This window comes from Rousettus aegyptiacus, unplaced genomic scaffold (assembly GCF_014176215.1).
Source record: "Rousettus aegyptiacus isolate mRouAeg1 unplaced genomic scaffold, mRouAeg1.p scaffold_m13_p_1, whole genome shotgun sequence".
In the NCBI taxonomy this organism is placed as follows: Eukaryota; Metazoa; Chordata; class Mammalia; order Chiroptera; family Pteropodidae; genus Rousettus; species Rousettus aegyptiacus.
The window spans coordinates 185,048,169-185,065,468 of NW_023416284.1; the positions used below are offsets into that span (position 1 = coordinate 185,048,169).

Sequence of the window (17,300 nt, forward strand, 5' to 3'; positions counted from 1 at the left end):
CTGCGTCCCCAGCGCCAGAACTCAGAGTGAGCGAGTCCGTCAGCGGTGAATCTGAGCGTGGGCCCTTAAGAGGAAAGTCTGCGACTCCCGCACCCCTTCTCTCACTCAGCCACCGTCCCCGGCCAGTTTTCACAGCCAGCCTGGTGGGGACTTTTCTTCCCGGGATTAGAGCCCTGGGCTGGGGAGCCTAGTGTGGGGCCAGGACCCCTCGCTTCTCAGGGGACCCCCACAGCCAAGGTTTCCCTCCTGATTCTTGATCACCACATGTGGGTACGGGACCAGTCCATGCCATGTCTCCATCCCTCCTACCAGTCTCAAGGTGGCCTCTTCTGTGTGTCCTCAGTTGTAGGACTTATGTTTAGCTAGACTTGAGGTGATTCTCCATGATGGTTGTTCTTAGTTTAATTGTAATTTTGCTGTGCTGAGAGGAGATAAGCACAGCGTTTGCCTATCTTGAAGCCCTTATATCTTTGTTTTTAAAACGTGGGTGCATTTCACTCATAATTATCCCATTAAAGCAACTCCAAGAAGCATTTAGGTTTGCACTCTTGGCCATGCCTCGGCTCAGCTAAGACACTCTTGTTGAATGAGTACCCACAACAGGGAACAAAATGAGGCATGGCAGACCAAGTGCCCACGTTTCCCCGTGTTTGTAACAGGCGGACAGAGACCTCCGGGGTTTTCGGTTCCCACAGTGATTAGAGCAGGTGAGGAACGTATGTGTCAGGCCTTCGCTGACCTTGCTCTGATTCTCCCCGCACATGTCCCGGAGTGTTGGCAGGCTTCTCTGCTTAGTGAGTTTTCAAAGCCCTCCTTTCACCTGGGTAGATGGTGGATAAGAAACACCAATAACCACCACCCTGCTCCCCGCCGCTGGGACGGAGCACCGTGTAAATATTATTTTGAGCGCTGAAGTCGATAATGAAGTTTTTAAAGTGCAAAGCTCATTTCTGCATCAACCTTTAAATGTTCCTAAAGTGCTTAATTCATGTTTTAAGTTGAGCAGTTTTCCTGACAATCCTACTTTTCTGTGGTCTCAAAGAAAACTGCCACTGTAGTGTAAGTACAACAATTAGGTCATCTGTGGATTAGGTCACTTTGGATTAATTGTTTAAGGCAGATCTGGCCACCCTTCACGGATGGCTCTGGTAGCTTCTTACTTGGCGATGTCCTCCTGCTGGTGCCCGTCCTGGACACGGACGGGATGGGGGGCGGGGCGGTGCTGCCTCGTGTTGCCAGGCCGGGCTCCTGGCCTCCTGGGGCTTGGCGCCTTTCTTTGATCGTAGGATGATCCTCTGTGGCCACAGCTGGTAAAAGTTCCTCTAGGGTCTTGTCTCTGCTCCCTGCATGAACACCAGAAGAGACAGGACTTCAGTAGTGCCTCCTGAAATTTTTTATTCTCCTGGAAATTCCTAAACGAGCAGTGCATTCCTCAGCGAGGAAAGTCTGGCACAGCTGACGGCGGGGTGGGCTTTGCTGGGGTAATTGTGTTTTGTAAACAGATGTGGGTTCACTAGTTTACATAAACATGAAGATTTGGTTGGTTGAGCAGAGGCGAGCAACAGAGTTAAAAGGGTCAGGGCTTGAATACAGAAGCCGTTTTCTAAATCTCTCTGTTTGTAAACGGTGTCCTGAAATCAATAAACGTTAGCAATTCAGAGCATCATGCAAATCCAGGCCATCACCAAAAGCCAAATCCCACGCCTTTGTGGTGAAAACAGGAGGAGCGTTTGGTTCCCAGCCAACCGTGCTGGTCAGTGTGGACGACACTTATGAAGACAGAGTGTGGTCACCACGTGACGACCGTGGCCACTATCCTTTACTTGGTCTCGTTAGAAGCATTCTCATCCTTCAAGAAAATTGAGTGGAAAGTTCCAGTTTATTCAGTGAAATTGTGCATGTGTTTTCCTCCCTGTCTCTGAGCTGGAAGACTCAATTAGAAACAATAATCTTCTCTAAGCTTGATTGGCTCATAGAAAATACATACATAATTTTAAATACGTTCATTTTCTCAGAATTGGTTTTCTGAGTGACCGTGTGTGATTTTGGGCAGAGATGCTCATCGTGGGAGTCAGGCTAACATCCATCAGGACCATCCACCACACAGATAAAAATGCAGACTTCCCTCCGCTCTGGTCCCGGGATCAAGGTGGGTGGGATGGAACCACTCGCTCTTTTTAAAAGTGGGGTCTCAGGGAGGTCCCTATGCACATCAAAGCGTGAGAATTGCCCATCGGATTTTCGTCTTTCTATAAAAGCCTCAGAAAGAAGGCTCCCCTTCTTCCCTTTGTATAACGCCTTTTTCATCAAAAAGGCCTGCTGCCAGTTAAGCTGTTTTACCATGTGTGCCCCGTTTATGGCTTTGCAAACATCCCGTTTTTAAACCTGGCCACCTGTGACCTGACTTCGTTCTATGCCAAAAGAGGATAATCAACTTTTTGAAAAGGATTTCTAGTCCAGAATCCTGTAGAATGTTTTTCTGACATTTTATTTCTTGATGAGGTCATATTAGATACATCTCAGGCCACAAACCCCAAGATGCTGAACATTGAGAGAAGTCTGGCTTCTCTCCATGGCCATCTGAGGAACGTCCAGAATAATTCTTACCAAAACATTTAAAAATATAGCAAATGTGGGCTGTTGAGAGTTTACTGTACATATATTTTTCTGCTGTATCTATTTAATTTTATAGTACTGTGATTTCCACATGTGCAAGTCATTTTTAAAAGATTTTTAAAATGCTCCTCTAAAAACACAGTGATGCCGCTTGCAGGTGGGCAGCGGGCTCGTGTTCTGGGCGTGGGCAGGAGACGACCCCGCCTGGTGTTTATGTGGATGGAACTTTCCACACTGCCGAGATACTGAATCGCTGTTGCCTTTGGGTGTCTTCATTCTCCAGTAAGGGCACGATAAGACTTTGCCAAACGAGATGGTAGATACCGTCCTCCATGCAAACAGATGCAGACACGGGCGTCTTTCCCTCTGAGGCCTGAATTGGGCCACCGCCGGAGAAAGCCAACACATTCCACGTTTCATGTTGTACTCAGAGGCCCTGGAGTCTTGCTCAGAAGCACAGTCTGGCATGCCTGTGCCGTGTGGAAAAGCCACGTCCTTCCCCACCTGCCCCAGGCCATCTTCTCTCCCCTGTGAGGTCCTGATGGCAGCTGGTGATTCAGGGCACCTGGGAGCAGGTTATGACTCATGCGCACACACCCACTTCCACTCCCCACTGGCTGTCGCCCAGGATGGCGGGATCCTGTCCTCTGGCGGAACCGTATTTTGGTGTGTAAGGTTGTCAGCCTGTCCTTACAGCCGGAAGTGATAGAAATCCCGATTCTGCCCTTAAGTTCTGATGCAGGAAGTGGGGGCCCAGAGCCACCTCTGCCTGCCTGGGACGGGTTGGGGAGGTGGCTGGAGCTGGTGCTGGGGCAGGGCTCACAACAGCGCGGTTGAGGTCAGGGCTCCAGCTCAGCAGGTGCGGAGGACGCGGCCAGGTGTCCCCTCCTCTGCGCCACCACCCGGACTTGCTACGCTGGTTGCCTGCAGAGTCCCGGGAACTTACCGTCAGTGTTCGTCCCCCCTCCCCGAGGTGGCGAAGACAGCCTGGCCTCTGGTTCTCCCCTCCGCGCAGAACAGGGTGCAGATCCTAACTCGCCTGAAATGGCCGTGGGGACCTGGAGTCCACAGGCTCTCTCCCCGCGAAAGCTCCCGCGGGCTCCGCGGCCGCACCCCTCCTGGCCTGCGCCCTCGCCTGCGTGGAGCTGGCGGCCCATCTGTCCAGGGCCAGGTCCCGGCCCCTCCGTTCTGCCCCGCACGTGTCTCCTGGTGTCGTCTTTTTAAACAGCACGTGCACGGCGGGGCTTTCCAGTGAATCTGCTCCAACCCGACGCACACGCGCGGCCTCCTCCAGGGCGGCGCCGCCACGCGCCAGCACGCACCACCGCGCACCAGGACGCACCGCCACGCACTGCTGAGCGCCACGACGCACCGCCACGTACCGCCGCGCGCCGCCACGCACCACGACGCAGCGCCACGCACCGCCGCGCGCCATGACGCAACGCCACGTACAGCCGCGCGCCGCCGCGCACCACGACGCAGCGCCACGCACCGCCGCACCGGCCCGCGGCCAGGCCCGCGCTGCAGCCCCGCCGAGATGAGCCGCGACGCGCGGTGACCGGGACGCGTCGCCTGAGTCCGCAGGGTGCGTGCGGCCCCCGCCCCGGCGCAGACCGAAGCGCGGGACCGGGTCCGGCTCAGCTGTGGCTTCGCGGGGACGGTTTATTTTATTCGGGTGCCGCGAACCTGCAGCTAGCGCTTCAGACGTGTTTCTAATGGCAAAATACCGTAAGCGACTGGAAGTGGCTGAGCGAAACTCCGGTTGGGGGTCCCGAGCTGACTGTCGGGGTGCGGACCCACGTCGGGTCGGCCGTCTTCGGGGGCACGGCGAGGCTGGAGGGCTGGCGTCAGGGCGTCGGATGCTCTGGCACACGCGACTCTGTGCTGCTGACTTCCCTGACCTCTTGGTGTCCTCGGGTGTGGACCGAGCACCCCGCCCCCCAGGTCTGCAGAAGCTCGTGGACGGTGGGTCAGTGGGCGACGGGCAGCGCGCCGCCCGGCCTGCGCCGAGTCTCCCCCTTCAGCGCCCGCCTTTCTCTCCCCAGCCGAGGCGGGTGGAGCCACCGGTACTCCGGGGACACGTGCGAAGTGACCCCTGCCCCTCCGCTCAGTCTCGGGGAGACTCCGATGTGCCCGCCGGGGGCAGCTCCGAGCTCCGTGCCCGGGGCAGTCTGTGGGAGCTGCTCGGAGGGAAGAGTCCACGCCCCGCTGGCAGCTGGCGGGCTCACGGGCCTGCGGGTGAGCGACAGAAGGCTGGGGCCATGGAGGGGAGGACACCTGTGGCCCGCAGCCCGCCAGCCCTGGGGGGAGAACGCTCGTTCCGGTGGGAGGTAGAGATGAACTGCCCTCCGGAGGCGTGACCTGCAGGCAGGAGGGAGAGCCCGGAGAAGGGAGGGCAGACGTGGCAGGAAGGCCAGGTCCCTGTGCACATTCAGATGCCATCGGTGGTGGCACTGGTGCCCTTGGCCAGGCGGGACAGACGAGAGGCGGAGCCAGTTTGGCATAAGGCGACTTCCAGGCGTCTTGGGAAGCGACAGCTAGTCGAGTGACATTGATGTCTGGCTCCTCCACGCTTTGTGTCCTTGAACTGCTCACCAGTGCTGTGGAAAGGGGTGGTGGTTCCAGGTGGAAAGGTCAGGGCCAGGATTTTAAGCTAGATATTTCGTTCAAACTCTTGTTTCTGGTTATTCTGAGCTGTGTCGGGGGCACCTGGAAATGTATGTAAGATGCCTTGGTTACCTCACAGGTTTGGGGAGTCGACGCAGCTGGACGGTAATGCCGATGGAACTTCATTTCCGGCCTAGGCTCTCCTGATATGTGACGAGTCCCTCATTAGGTGAGAGGTGACATCTGACTTTGTGTGAGGGGCCCGGGATGCGTGTTACCCAGGGTCGTGGCGTGTTTGGTCTGCCTGCTCTTTGCTCTTCTTAATAACTGATGATTTTCCTTCCTTTCTGTTGATATGTGTCCGTGGGGATGATGGACGTGGTTATATTAGCTCAGGCCCAATGTAGAAATTTGGAAATAGAAGAACCTGTGAGGAAAGCAGAAATCTCCTGTAATGTCCTTGCCCAGAGGTTAAACACCCATGGGGCTTTGCAGCACAAGGGTGTGTGTGTGTGCGCGCGCGCGTACGTGTGCTGGATATGTGCATCTCTGTGTGTGCAAAATTTGGATCATATTCTATGTTTACATATTTAATTTTTTTCATTTGAAAATATCTTCTACCTCTTTCATATGATTTTAATGGATTAATACCTTTCCGATATATGGATTTCAGCAATTAATTTAACTATACCTCTATTGTTGGCTATTTAATGACTTGCGGATTTATTTTACTGTTAAAATAACTTTGCAGTGAGCAACACGTCGCCTAAATATTTGCGTGCTTCTCTGATTTTTTTCTTCATATGTATTTTGTACGTGGAATCGTTAGGCCTCTAACGCGCACTGTAGAGTTAGTCAGGGTTTCTGTATTTATGCAACGTTTGGAGCTGTTGGAGCTGTTTGGAGCAAGTCACCACTTAAAGTTCAGAATCAGCACATTTGCTTTCCTTGGGTTTCAGTCTGAGAACCAGTGTTCGTTACGAACTTGCGTGAGCGTCGGTACCGACGACGCCAAGCCTTTAACCGAGGCTGACCCGAGGTGGAGTGTTTTCGAGTCTCATGTCACTCGGCTAACTTGAAAGGCCGCCATCTGTGCAGCTTCATTTTCGTGTGGTTCTGCACTTTTCAGATTCCCGTGTCAGCTCGGAGCGGCCGGGCTGGGGCCTGGAAGAGCGGTGTCCCTGTGGGCAGCCAGCCCACGCTCGAGGCCAGGGCCGGGGGTGGCTCGGGAAGGCGTCCAGGCCTCACCACACGTGTGCATGAGGCCACTCGCCACAACCCCCACCCCGCCGGCCGGCCCCAGACCTCCGCTCCAGACTGCCTCTTGCCGGCCCTCGCCTCTGCGGAGCTCGAGCCCTGGCCTTCGGGCGCGCCACGCGCTACGTGGTCATTACACATGGGTTTGGACGGACGTCCAGTTGCTCACTGCTCTCCCCGGAACATCTGACCAGTTTGCGTGACTTCTTTTTCCTGAGAGAGCCGTCAAGTTCAGCGGGAAGCCTCGGGCACGTGACTGAGCCCTTCCTCCCCCTTGTGGACGGGCGGAGGCCTGAGCGGGAGAGGGGATGGCGCCGGAAGCAGGGCTGGGAGGGGCGGCGCTGCTCGCTGCCGGGGGCAGCTTGGAGCGTGTGCGCGTGCGCGTCTGTGCACACGACATGTGTGTGCACACGTGTGCGTATGTGCGCATGCTCACACACCTGCACGTGTACATGTGTGCGTGCATGCATGTGCGCATGTGTGTGCATGCACACGTGAGTGCGTGCTCTGCATGTGTGCTATATATGTGTGTGCATGCATGTGCGTGCACACATGCGTGCAGTATACGTGTGCACACATGTGCGTGTGTGTGCATGTGTGTGTGTGTGCGTGCACGTGCGTGTGGGAGGGGGGGCAGGCAGCGGGCAGGTGGGGACGCGCTTCGGCGTGGCCTCACAGGCCGCTCCGGAACGTGCTGGCTCGTCTGGGATCTGCTCGGCGCGACACCCGGAACACAACCACGTCCGGCGCTCGGCGTTGCGCGTGCTGCAAAGTGTTTTCGCGTCTGACGCCCAGAGGTGGCGTCAGTGTCCTCATTGCTCCGTGGGAAGCTGCTCTGAGACTCCCCGCTCGTCCCCGAGAGGAGTGACGGGGGCTCGCGGGCTGTCCGTGGGCTTGGCCGTGAGGACACAGGGAGCGCCATGCTCCAGTGGCCTCTGGTGCCCGGGAAGCAGCGTGGGCGGCGTCCCCGCTGTGCCGTGGACACGCGCCGTGGCCCGTTTGCAGACGTGAGGGACCCACAGCCCCTGGCCTTGGAGACCGGCTGTCCAGTCGGGGGCTGAGCAGAGGGCCTAGAGGACAGTCCCACGTTCCTGTGTCCGGACGTGTGAGGGAGATGGTGGTCATGGATGGGAAAGGGTGACTGGGTGGTGATGGTGGCCGGAGACCCGGCACGTTAGCTGTGTCCTCGAAGACGTGTGGGGCTTCGCCTGTGGTGGTCGCACGGGCCGGGCGGCCTAGAGGCAGATGGACAGCGGTGCTGGAGGGAGCGAGTCTGAAGAGCAGGGCGAGGTCCCCTCGTGTCCAGGGTCATGGCGGGCCCGGTTGGCCAGCTCGGCCAGAAGCGTCCGCCGGAGGCAGTTTCAGCTCCGTGGTGTCTCACGCTGCAGCGGCCTCCGTGCCGAGCCCCGCACTCGGGAGCGTGTCACCGTCCCGGCCTCCGTCTGGGCTCAGGCGGGCGTCGGGAGCCCGCGGCGACAGGCGCCGGCTGGTGCTGCACGGCCCCGCCCGCAGGAGCGGCTGTGCCGCTGACGCGCAGCCCACTTCGCGGAGCTGCGGCAGGTCTGTGCACGCGGCCCTGCCACGCGCGGCCGCTCACACACACGCGCGGCGTCTCGGTTCCACAACGTGCAGAGAATCGGGAAACTGTGAGCGCTGGCGGCTTCCATGTGGGTCATGAGGTCTGAAGGTCCCTCTCCATCAAATCCGAAAGTCCTCTGCATCACAGATTTATTTCGTCTCGTTGTGAGCAATTCGAAGCACTTGGTGCCTGAGTCACGTCCAGGAAACCACGGCGAGAGTCTGGACGCCCGTCCGGGGTTCGTCCTTGGCGGCTCGTGCACCTGACAAAGGGCCCCTTTTCACTTAACGTGGCCCCGTCTGTCTCCATGTCCCTGTCCAGCTTCCGGCAGGCGGAACAGGCTCCTTTAATGCTGACTGGGAACAGCAGTGAGCAAGCGGGTTGCACCCCCAGGCGCTGAAAAAAACAATGCAGAACGGGGCGTGAGTTGCAGGTGTCTGCGATCCCCAGAGCAGCACTGCGCACGTCCGACGCTCACGTCGCTCTCCTCAGTTCCTGTCCTGTCGCCCTCGAGGGGGCCTTGCAGCGCCCTGAGCACCTGAGCGGAAGGGAAGGGAGGGGCAGGCGGGGCTCAGGCCGCGCCATGTCATGTCCGCCTGCCGCTCTGCAGACCAGAGACACCAGAGACGACCGGGCCTCGCGGGCCGCGTCCAGGCCTGAGGCGCTCCTCTTCCTCTGTCCGTCTCAGAGTTGCTCCTTCTCTCCCCTCCCCAGGCCGGCACTGGCCGCAGCCACGTCCAAGCCTGCGTGACTCACCCGTGAATCAGGAACAGTGTTTTGGACGCCGATTCGGGAAAAGCGACTGATGGCCTCTTTCATTTGTTCAGAATCTGCTGTGGTTCTGCAGTGTTTTACAAAGAAAATAGCCCTGGTTCCAACCGCTGCCCTCCGCACCCGCATCTTGTGACTTCTGGTCGCAGAGTCGAGGGCGAGGGCGAGGCCTTCACAGCTCTGCCTTCCTGTAAGCGGCTCGCCCGGGGAGCGTGAAGTGCCCGGCCCAGCAGGGCGCAGCGGCCCGTCCAGGGCGCCGTCCCCGGCAGCTCCACGTGTGACCATCCGTTGCAAACAGCAAACTTGGTCCAACAGTGTCTAGGCCGGTGTGTAGGGGGCGGTCATGCGGGAGTGGGTTTTCGGCTCTGCTTTTTGCTGCGCTGATTCATTTTCTCATGTTTTTGGTTAACCCTCTGTGCGCCGCATGTGAGGAGACAGGTGGCGGGCAGCGGGGGGTGGGGGCCGAGGAGGGGCAGGAGCCACGGAGGAGACCCCAGGCGTCCCAGCCAGGCCCGCCTGTGCGCCCCCACGCTGCCCCGGCTGCCGCAGGGACCGTGGCGTCCGTGCTCACCTGTGAGGGGGATTCGGGTGGCGGCAGCGCAGTCCCTAAGGGGAAGCATCCTGTCCCCTGCCCGCTCCGACTGGCCCCAGGGCACCCACGCCCTGCCCTCCTCTCCAGGTTAGCCGCTCATTCCTGCTCGGCCACACGAGACAGACGCTCCCCGCCCTGTCTCTGATTTGTCCTCCTCGGTGGAGCCATCAGGGTGTGGCTGTCCCTTGAGTCACCTTCCCTGCTAGGGGCCGAGCACAGTGCGGGAGCCCACGTGTTGGTCGCCAGCGGCCTCCGCGGCCCCTGCGCCCGCTCCACAGGGCCTCCTGCCCCTGCCTGCCCTGCTCCCCACGTCCACACGCCCCGCCTTTCTGGTATCAGCTGGGGACGGGGCCAAAGCCGAAAGCAGCTCGTGGAGGTCTGAGTGACCGCCGCCCGCTCGTGGGTTATTCAGCCCAGTTACCACTCGTTAGGCCGACGGCAGCGGCCGTTTTTATTTTAGAATAAACTGAATGCAGCAGCGTGTGTGGCTTTGCTCCTGTTCGGTGCGTTTTAGTACGCGGCGAGCTTCCCCCGGGCCTGGCCACGCACGGCGTGGGCGCGGAGTGGACGTGGGCTGCGTCTCAAACCTGCCATTTGACCGGATGTCACATGCACACGCAGCCCGCGGTGTGACATGGACGTGCCTCTCCTTCCACTTTGGAGTAACTTTTTGGGTAATTTCCATGCATTTTTACATGTAACGCCGTAAAACTTCGCATCGCTTGAGCGGGGCACGTGTCAGTGTGACGGCCCCGCCACGGCCACCCCGGTGTCCCCCGTGCCCTCCCTCACCAGTCACCGCCGACGCAGGGGCCTAACCGAAGTCGCCGTCTCCCAGTTCCGGAGGCCAGGAGCCGGGATCGAGCGTGGCAGGCTGGGTCCTTCGGGGTGGGAGAGGGTGTGCTTCCCGCCGCTCCCCAGGTTCCGGTGGTTTGCGGGCCGTGCTTGGTGCCCCCCGACCCGCCTCCGTCGTTCCGTGGCACCCTCCCTGCCTGTGCCCGTGTCCGAATGCCCGCCTCTACCAGGGAAGCTGGTCACGATGAATTAAAGGCTCGCCGTTCTGCAGCGTGACTCAGTGTAGCTTAACTAAGTACGTCTGTAATGGTTGTTTTTCCAAACTAAGTCACATACTTTTTTGGGAGAACACAGTTCGAGCCACAGCGGAACCTGTGAGACGCACCTGACCCCACTCCTTCCTGGGCCTTGAGACCCTCGGCCGGACTCCGTGGGGCTCGGTGACCTGACGTGTATGTGACCGTGTCGTAGGCGGGAGGGGTCAGGACTGGTTCCCAGCCCGGTCCACCAGCCTCCGAACGACCGTGGTGATGGTGAAGCGCATCGGGGGAGGGACAGGGAGGCTGCCTCCGACCTTGAGGACGACTGGGACGGTGCTGGAAGGCGTTGCCGGGAGGCGGGGCGGCACCCCTCACGGTGACACCGTGAAGCCACGTGCGCCCACCTCCCACTGGAGTCCACGGCGGCGCTGCGACCCGTGGTGTCTGCCGAGGGAGATTTCAGATTTTAATGCACCCGCGACGCAAGCCCAGGTCGACAAACAAGGAAGTCTGCCCCAGATGGGGACCAGCTGTCTCGTGGTACCTCGGTCACCGCCGGGAGCCTCTGAGGCTGCGGGTTGGCACCGGTCCACGCCGTGAGGCTTGTCCTCGCTAAGCCAGGGACCTCGAGCGTCTCCCCTGGCCTGTCCCCGCGCTTTGGTGCCGGCAGCCATGGCCACAGGCTCACCACGGCCGGGCCGGGGTCTGGGCCGAGGTGGCCTGTAGGTTTTGAGCTCACGGCTCATGCTATGTGGCGGGACATGGCCGGGAGCCTTCTGCATGGGCTCGAGTGTGTGTACCTGTCACTTAGACCACACAGGGCGCTGGCGGGGATCCGCTTTCCCTCGCGAAGGCCGACCCTGCGCCGCTCTGGCTGGGCCTCCCCGGACCACGGGAGACGTTTCTGGGTTGTCTTGTGGAATCCCCAGTGGGTCGGCCCAGCTCACAGCAGCAACTTCTGCCCGGCAGCCGCCACGTGTCCGAGCCGGATGGTGCGCGATCCGGGTTCAGCGGAGGCTGGGTGAGTCCGGGTTCTGAAGAGGCCAGAGATAGACAAAGCCCAAGGGAAAGGTGACATTATTTTATTAAAATTACAAGTGTGTGCATGTGAGTTACAGGCGCTCAGGTAACGTGGACACGTGAGTGCGGGGGGCAGGCCGAGAGGGCTCCGGGAGGCCCTGGAGAGGCTCCTTGGGCTTGGCGTCTTGAGAGGATGCCACCACACACCCCTCTTTTAAAATGAGCGTTTGGCGTCAGCGAGCCCTGAAGTCCTCACGGGGACTTCGCCTCTCAGGCAGAGCTGCACGTGCACGAAGGGTCGAGCCGTCTCTGCCGATAGCGGCACTTGATGAAACCCCAAACCAACTGGCGATTGGACACTCGGGCTGAAGTTGCTGCACATATGAGCTGTGGGAATGTTTCATTCTCGTCGGCCACAGACGCAGAAAAGCCACCGTGGGGCCACCCACGCGTCCCGCCTCAGCTTCCTGCCTCGACGGACCTGGGCGCCTCGTTTAGAAGTGTCTTCTAACACTGAATTCCTTAATGTTAATACATCGCGTCGAATTTTAGTTCTGATATCGAGTTCATTTCCAGAATTACCAGTGAATTTTTAAAAACAGAATTACGTCTCCCCCATTTTTTACTTATGAACAATTACAGGTAGTATTTGAAGGGAAAAATTTTTGTGCATGCAAAAATACGAGCCCTGTCCCCTTCAATCGAAAAACTTAGTTGTATCTGAAATGGAAGTTTCAACTTGCCATTTGCATGAGATGCTCTTGACCTTGAACCCACATGAGAACACCCTTGACCTTGAACCCACCCGCGTGAGAACACCCTGGACCTTTAGATCTCCGCGTGCCACGCGGAAGCACGAAGCGTGTTTCTAACTGACAGGGCTTCCGCCTCCCCCGCCTGTGCGCCCGCCCCGTTTACCGTGCCGTCAGAGGCAGGCAGCGTCGGGGGCCGTGCGGGGGGACGTGGCCCCTCCGTCGGTGGCCCCAGCGCTGTCAGCCTGTCGCGGCTGCTGGCCGACCGCCCGGTTGATCCCGACCGGCACGTTCACGCCTCTAGGTGTGACACGGGCCAGCGCTGGAGGTGAGCGAGCCCGGCTGAAAACGCCGCCGCGCGTCTGGGCCACAGACTTCCCGGTTGCAGCCGCGGGTAAGGCGACTGCAGGACGAGGCTGCTTCCGGCCACGGACGTCTCGGCGGTGCGGGGCCAGCGGCACTGACACGGCCCCGTCTGTGGGGCCAGAGGGGGCGGGTGCAGGACACAGGAAGCGCCCGCCCCGCGGGGCGGCGTCCCTCGGACCGAGGCGGTGTGCGACCCCGGCCTGCGGCGTTGCCGTCGCAGGGAGGGGCAGCTCCCTGGTGCCCTGAGCTGTGGGCTCGCGAGGCGTAGGCGAGGGCGCACAGCAGGGCACGCTCCGTGTTTCGGCCTCGCCGTGTCCCCGGGAGCCTGGCTTCCCTTGAGTCCTCACGACTTGCCGTGACCGAGAGCTCGCGAGTCTGCGTGGAGACTGGAAGCGGGTGAGCTCGGGGGGCCCCTCCGAGGGGCGCCAGGCTGGACTGCGGTCCGTCGACAGCGGCTCCCGCTACCTTGCAGCCTGACCTTGTGCGAGGTGTCGTGTGGCTTTGCGGTGACGGAGGCAAACGTATGTGACGTGGGGACCGTGGGTGGCCGTGGGTGATGGGATCGTGGGTGATCCTGGATTATCTGCCTTCCTGAGTTTAAGCTCCGGGAGGGCAGGCCCACCTTTGAGTTCCTGCCCTCTTGGAGTCTGGGAAAATGCCTGGCCGTGAGCGTTTGCTCAAAATTATTGCATAAGTGTAATTTTAGCTGGATCCGACTTTTGATTTATCTTAAAAAGATGAGGTCTTGTCCTCAGAGAGTATGCAAAGGAGACAAAGACGGTCAAATACTGAAGTGGACGTTTTTAAAACGCACAAAAATTGCCTTACATTACTGCCAGCAAGTGAAAGAAGGAATGCGTGAGTGCATGCGTGAGTGAGCGAGCGAGCAAGCGAGCGGCCGGGCGCCCCGCAGTCTCGCCGGGAGAAAGCCGGGCTCCCTGTTAGCCTTGAAGCCGCACGCGAGGGGCGCTAGAGCGACCCCCACATCTGCGTCATAGACTCACGTGCTCTGTTTAGCTAGAAACTTGGGGAGCTCTTTCCTGAATCTGAGAAAGTGCGGGCATTAAAACGTACAGCGAGCGTGAGTCTGTAACCTCGCTCCCACCCGCCCCTCGGCGGCCCGCGGGGCCCTCACGCACCTCTGCCCAGCTCACCCCCAGTGTCTGAGGCTTGTCCGTGGACTAAGCAAACCCACGGCCGCCATCCGCACTTCCCAGGGACCTATTATTTAGAAAGTTCTTGATCGTGTGAGTTGTACACCTGCAGAATTACACATTTCAGAGGCATTTTTCTTAATGTTTACCCATTCCGTATTATAAACAGTAAAAAAATAGTCTTCAATCAATATTACGGTGGGAAAATCCATCCGTGTTAACGTTTGAAGAGTGTTTTAACCTGCTTCTTAAACGTTTGGTCTTGTTCCAACTTTTTCTGGCTTACACCCACGCGTTTATTAAGCGAAACGCAGGTCCTGTTCTGATCTATTTGCATCTGACCTACTTATCTTCCAACGTGAAAGCCACCGATGCACACGCCGCAGACGCCGTGTGCGCCCTCGCCAGCCCCGCCCCCTGCACCTGTGCAAACAGCCCGGCTTCGTGCAGGTGAGGAAGGGAGGCCCCCGGGCCGCGAAGCCCTGTTTCTTTTTAATGGTGTTGCTCAAGGTCCAATCGATTCATCCTGAGCTTGGCGGAGTGCCCTTCATCTCCACCAGCGTGGAAACCCTCCGCCGCGTCCTTCCAGTAAGGAGCGAATTCTTCAGTGGAGGAATATTCCTTTTTCCCTTAAGGGCTTTGTTTACTCAAGAATACAGTTGAAAGCTCATTTTCCCGCTCCGCGCTGTCTCCCTTGGAATTTAATTTCTATTAAAAACGGGGAGCGGAGGGACATGCACACAGAGCATGTTCTCTTATTTCCAGCAGAGAATGGCCCCTTTGTGAGCTCTGCACCAGTAAATTATCAAGAACTTTGCTCACATTCCGCATGCGTGAATGCTAGGCTTCTGATTTTCTTTAGCTTTGTATTGAAAGATGTAGGGGTCGTCTCGTTCATTTAGAGAAAGTGACAATTAGGACGCCTCAGCCTAAGTCATCTGCATTTTTTCACGTAGCGGTTCGGGAGTGCGAAGGGACCGCGTCTTCCGCATGAAGTCGGGGGTCTCTGGGTCGCTCCGTGTTTCCAGCTGAGACGGGAGGTGGGCCAGGCTCCCGTGTGGCGCCCGGTCCTGCGCGGGCCGCACGTCCACTTCTGCCCCTTGTTCCCGGCCCCTCCGCCGTCTCCCCTCGCTGCCTCGCGTCCCCCGCCCCCGAGCTGGACCACGGGGCCGGCTGTGTGTGGGGAGACCCCGTCCGCACACACTTTCCGGTGCTCGTGAGCCGCGTGAGGGTGCGGCGTGTCAGGGACGGGCTCCCCAGGGTTCGGCCCCGGGCACCTTCACGCTCCGCAGCTGGACGCCGACAGTGGTTTCCCTGAGGTGACGGGATCCAGGCCCACGCACGCACTCGCTCTGCCCGATTCTAAGGGGAAGGACATTGCTCTGAGACCCAGAGAAGGCAGCGAGCCATCGTCACCGAGTGCGCCTCCCGCCAGCGAGGGCGGGTCTGAGGGTGCTCCTCGGCCCCGGACGGCCCAGAGGCGCGTCTTGCGCCCAGTGGCCCGCGTGGAAGGCCCACCGCCCGGGCTCTCGCTGTTCTTGGTTGCCGCCTGCCGCGGAGGTCGGGGAGTGACCACTGCCAAGCTCGGCCTCCCGTCCCCAAGGGTGCATGCCGGGACAGTGCCCACGCCCGCCGGGCTGCCAGGATGGGGCTGTGGGGGCCTCGCTGGCTCTGTGCGAGGCCCGTGGCTCCCGGCGGCCCGCCCCCCGTCCCCTGGGGCCTCTGCACTGATGGCTTCATCTCCACTTCAGCTCCCACTCAGTGGCCGAGCGTCCTGGGGGAGGTTGACATCTTTTCAGGGAACGAAGCGGCCTAAGTTTGAGACTTTCCTGTTTCTCTCACTTGCGAGGAGCAGGCTGACGAGGGTCCCTGAGCCCATGCCGAGCCCCGCCCTGGTTCCCCTCCAGCCCACAGCCAGGGGCCGTTTGGGGCAGAGCAGTCCTCCAGGAAGCTGCGCGGGCACACCGGGCCCAGACGCCGCCGGAGAGCACGCGGTGACGGCCACAGCCCTGGTCCACTGGCTCCCCATTGTCTTCTAGTGCGTTACTAAGGTCCCACAATCGGAGGCAGCGGCTCTGTGGGGCGGGCGGCGCCGGGGAGGGGAGGCTTGCGGTGGCTCCATTCGTCCTGTCCCCTGAAGCCTATGGGCTTCCTGAGTCCCGTCTTCTCCCCGCGGTCGGTCGGAGCATGTGCAGAGGGTCGGGCGTCGGGTTGGGGCAGAGCCCTGCATCCTCTGTGCGGCGCATGTGAGGGAGGGGCGGCCAGTCCGCGACCCCGCTGGGCAGCACTGTGGGGTCTGAGTGCCGTGTCGGGGACGTCAGAGCAGCCACGGCAGTGGGGGGCCCTGGAGTGCTCAATGGGGTGCCTGGGGCAGGCCTGGGGCCATCCCAATGGTCTGTCCCGGTCCTGGGGCGGGCAGGCCCGACGTTGGGTCCACTCCCGCTGCGGGCAGGCCTTCCACAGAGACGAGCGCCCTTCCCAGGCAGGCCCTCATCCCGAAGTGATGACCCGGTTCACGCGCGTGCACGCGACGGGAGCCTGGGCCGCAGGTGACGCTGTGCGGAGCCGCTTCACAAGGGGGGCGCCTGCCCCTGCTTCCAGGCAGCAGTGGGACCGGGCAGCATACCGGCTCGGGAATCTGCAGCCTCGAGGAAGGCGGAGCCGCGCCGGCTTCAGGGCAGAGGGGCGCCCGCCCACTGCACCACGCACGGGGCCCCGCGCCCGCCAGCCAGGGTGCACCCCAGGTGCGGGGGTTGCCAGTCACCAGGACGGTGCCGCGGACGGTGGCTCTGGCCTCTCAGAGGCTGGCCGGCTGCTGCTGCCTGTGGTCCCCACCCCCACGCTAAGTGGCCTCGGGGGGCCGCCTGTGACTGCCGCTCTGCAGAACGTATCCGTAAATCTGTCTGGCTTCTTCTTTTTTTTTTCCCCTCCTGAAGTTTCTGAGAGTCGATCAAGACAAGGACAAAGACTGCGGCCTGGACTGCGGGGGGGCCCCCCAGAAGCCTCTCTGTGCGTCTGACGGAAGGACCTTCCTGTCCCGTTGTGAGTTCCAGCGTGCCAAGTGCAAGGACCCGCAGCTGGGGATCGCGCACCGTGGGAACTGCAGAGGTGAGTGGCGTCCGGCCACCCGCACGAGCCCACACGTGCCCCGCCCCCTCCCTGCGGGCGCCTCGCACCTGGGACCTCCAGGCTTCCGTGTTCGTGCATTTTGTTCCGAGCACGTGAGGAAGGAGGGTGATTTCCGCGACTCAAGAGCAGGTTCACTTTGCACTTGACTGAGGCTCTTTTCTGAGGGTGTGTTGCGACATCATGGCACAAAGCTGTCCAGGGGCGTCTTCTCAAGCTGTTCCCGCCCGGGACCGCGCCGGGTCCTTCCCACCCGTCCTAGCATAGTGGCCCTTCTGCAAAGGCCCTGGGCCCTCGCCAGCGATTTTTTTTTTTTTTGGTGCTAATTTTATACTCGTGAGTTTTGATTTTCCTGCTTCGAGACTCAGATTTAGAGTTAAGTAAATGCTCAGAGCAAAACGTTGC

The 17,300-nt window shown here is 59.9% G+C and overlaps 1 protein-coding gene across 4 annotated transcripts in view; it reads left to right on the forward strand.

The window, feature by feature from the left end:
* The window catches only part of SMOC2 (SPARC related modular calcium binding 2), an 84,879-nt gene that overhangs the window by 16,301 nt on the left and 51,278 nt on the right, over window positions 1-17,300 (forward strand). For all 4 annotated transcript variants that reach the window (XM_036223670.1, XM_036223671.1, XM_016125082.2 and 1 more), the window contains exon 2: window positions 16,706-16,877. In XM_036223670.1, coding sequence (XP_036079563.1) covers window positions 16,706-16,877 — 172 coding nt within the window. The remainder of the gene's footprint in view (window positions 1-16,705; window positions 16,878-17,300) is intronic.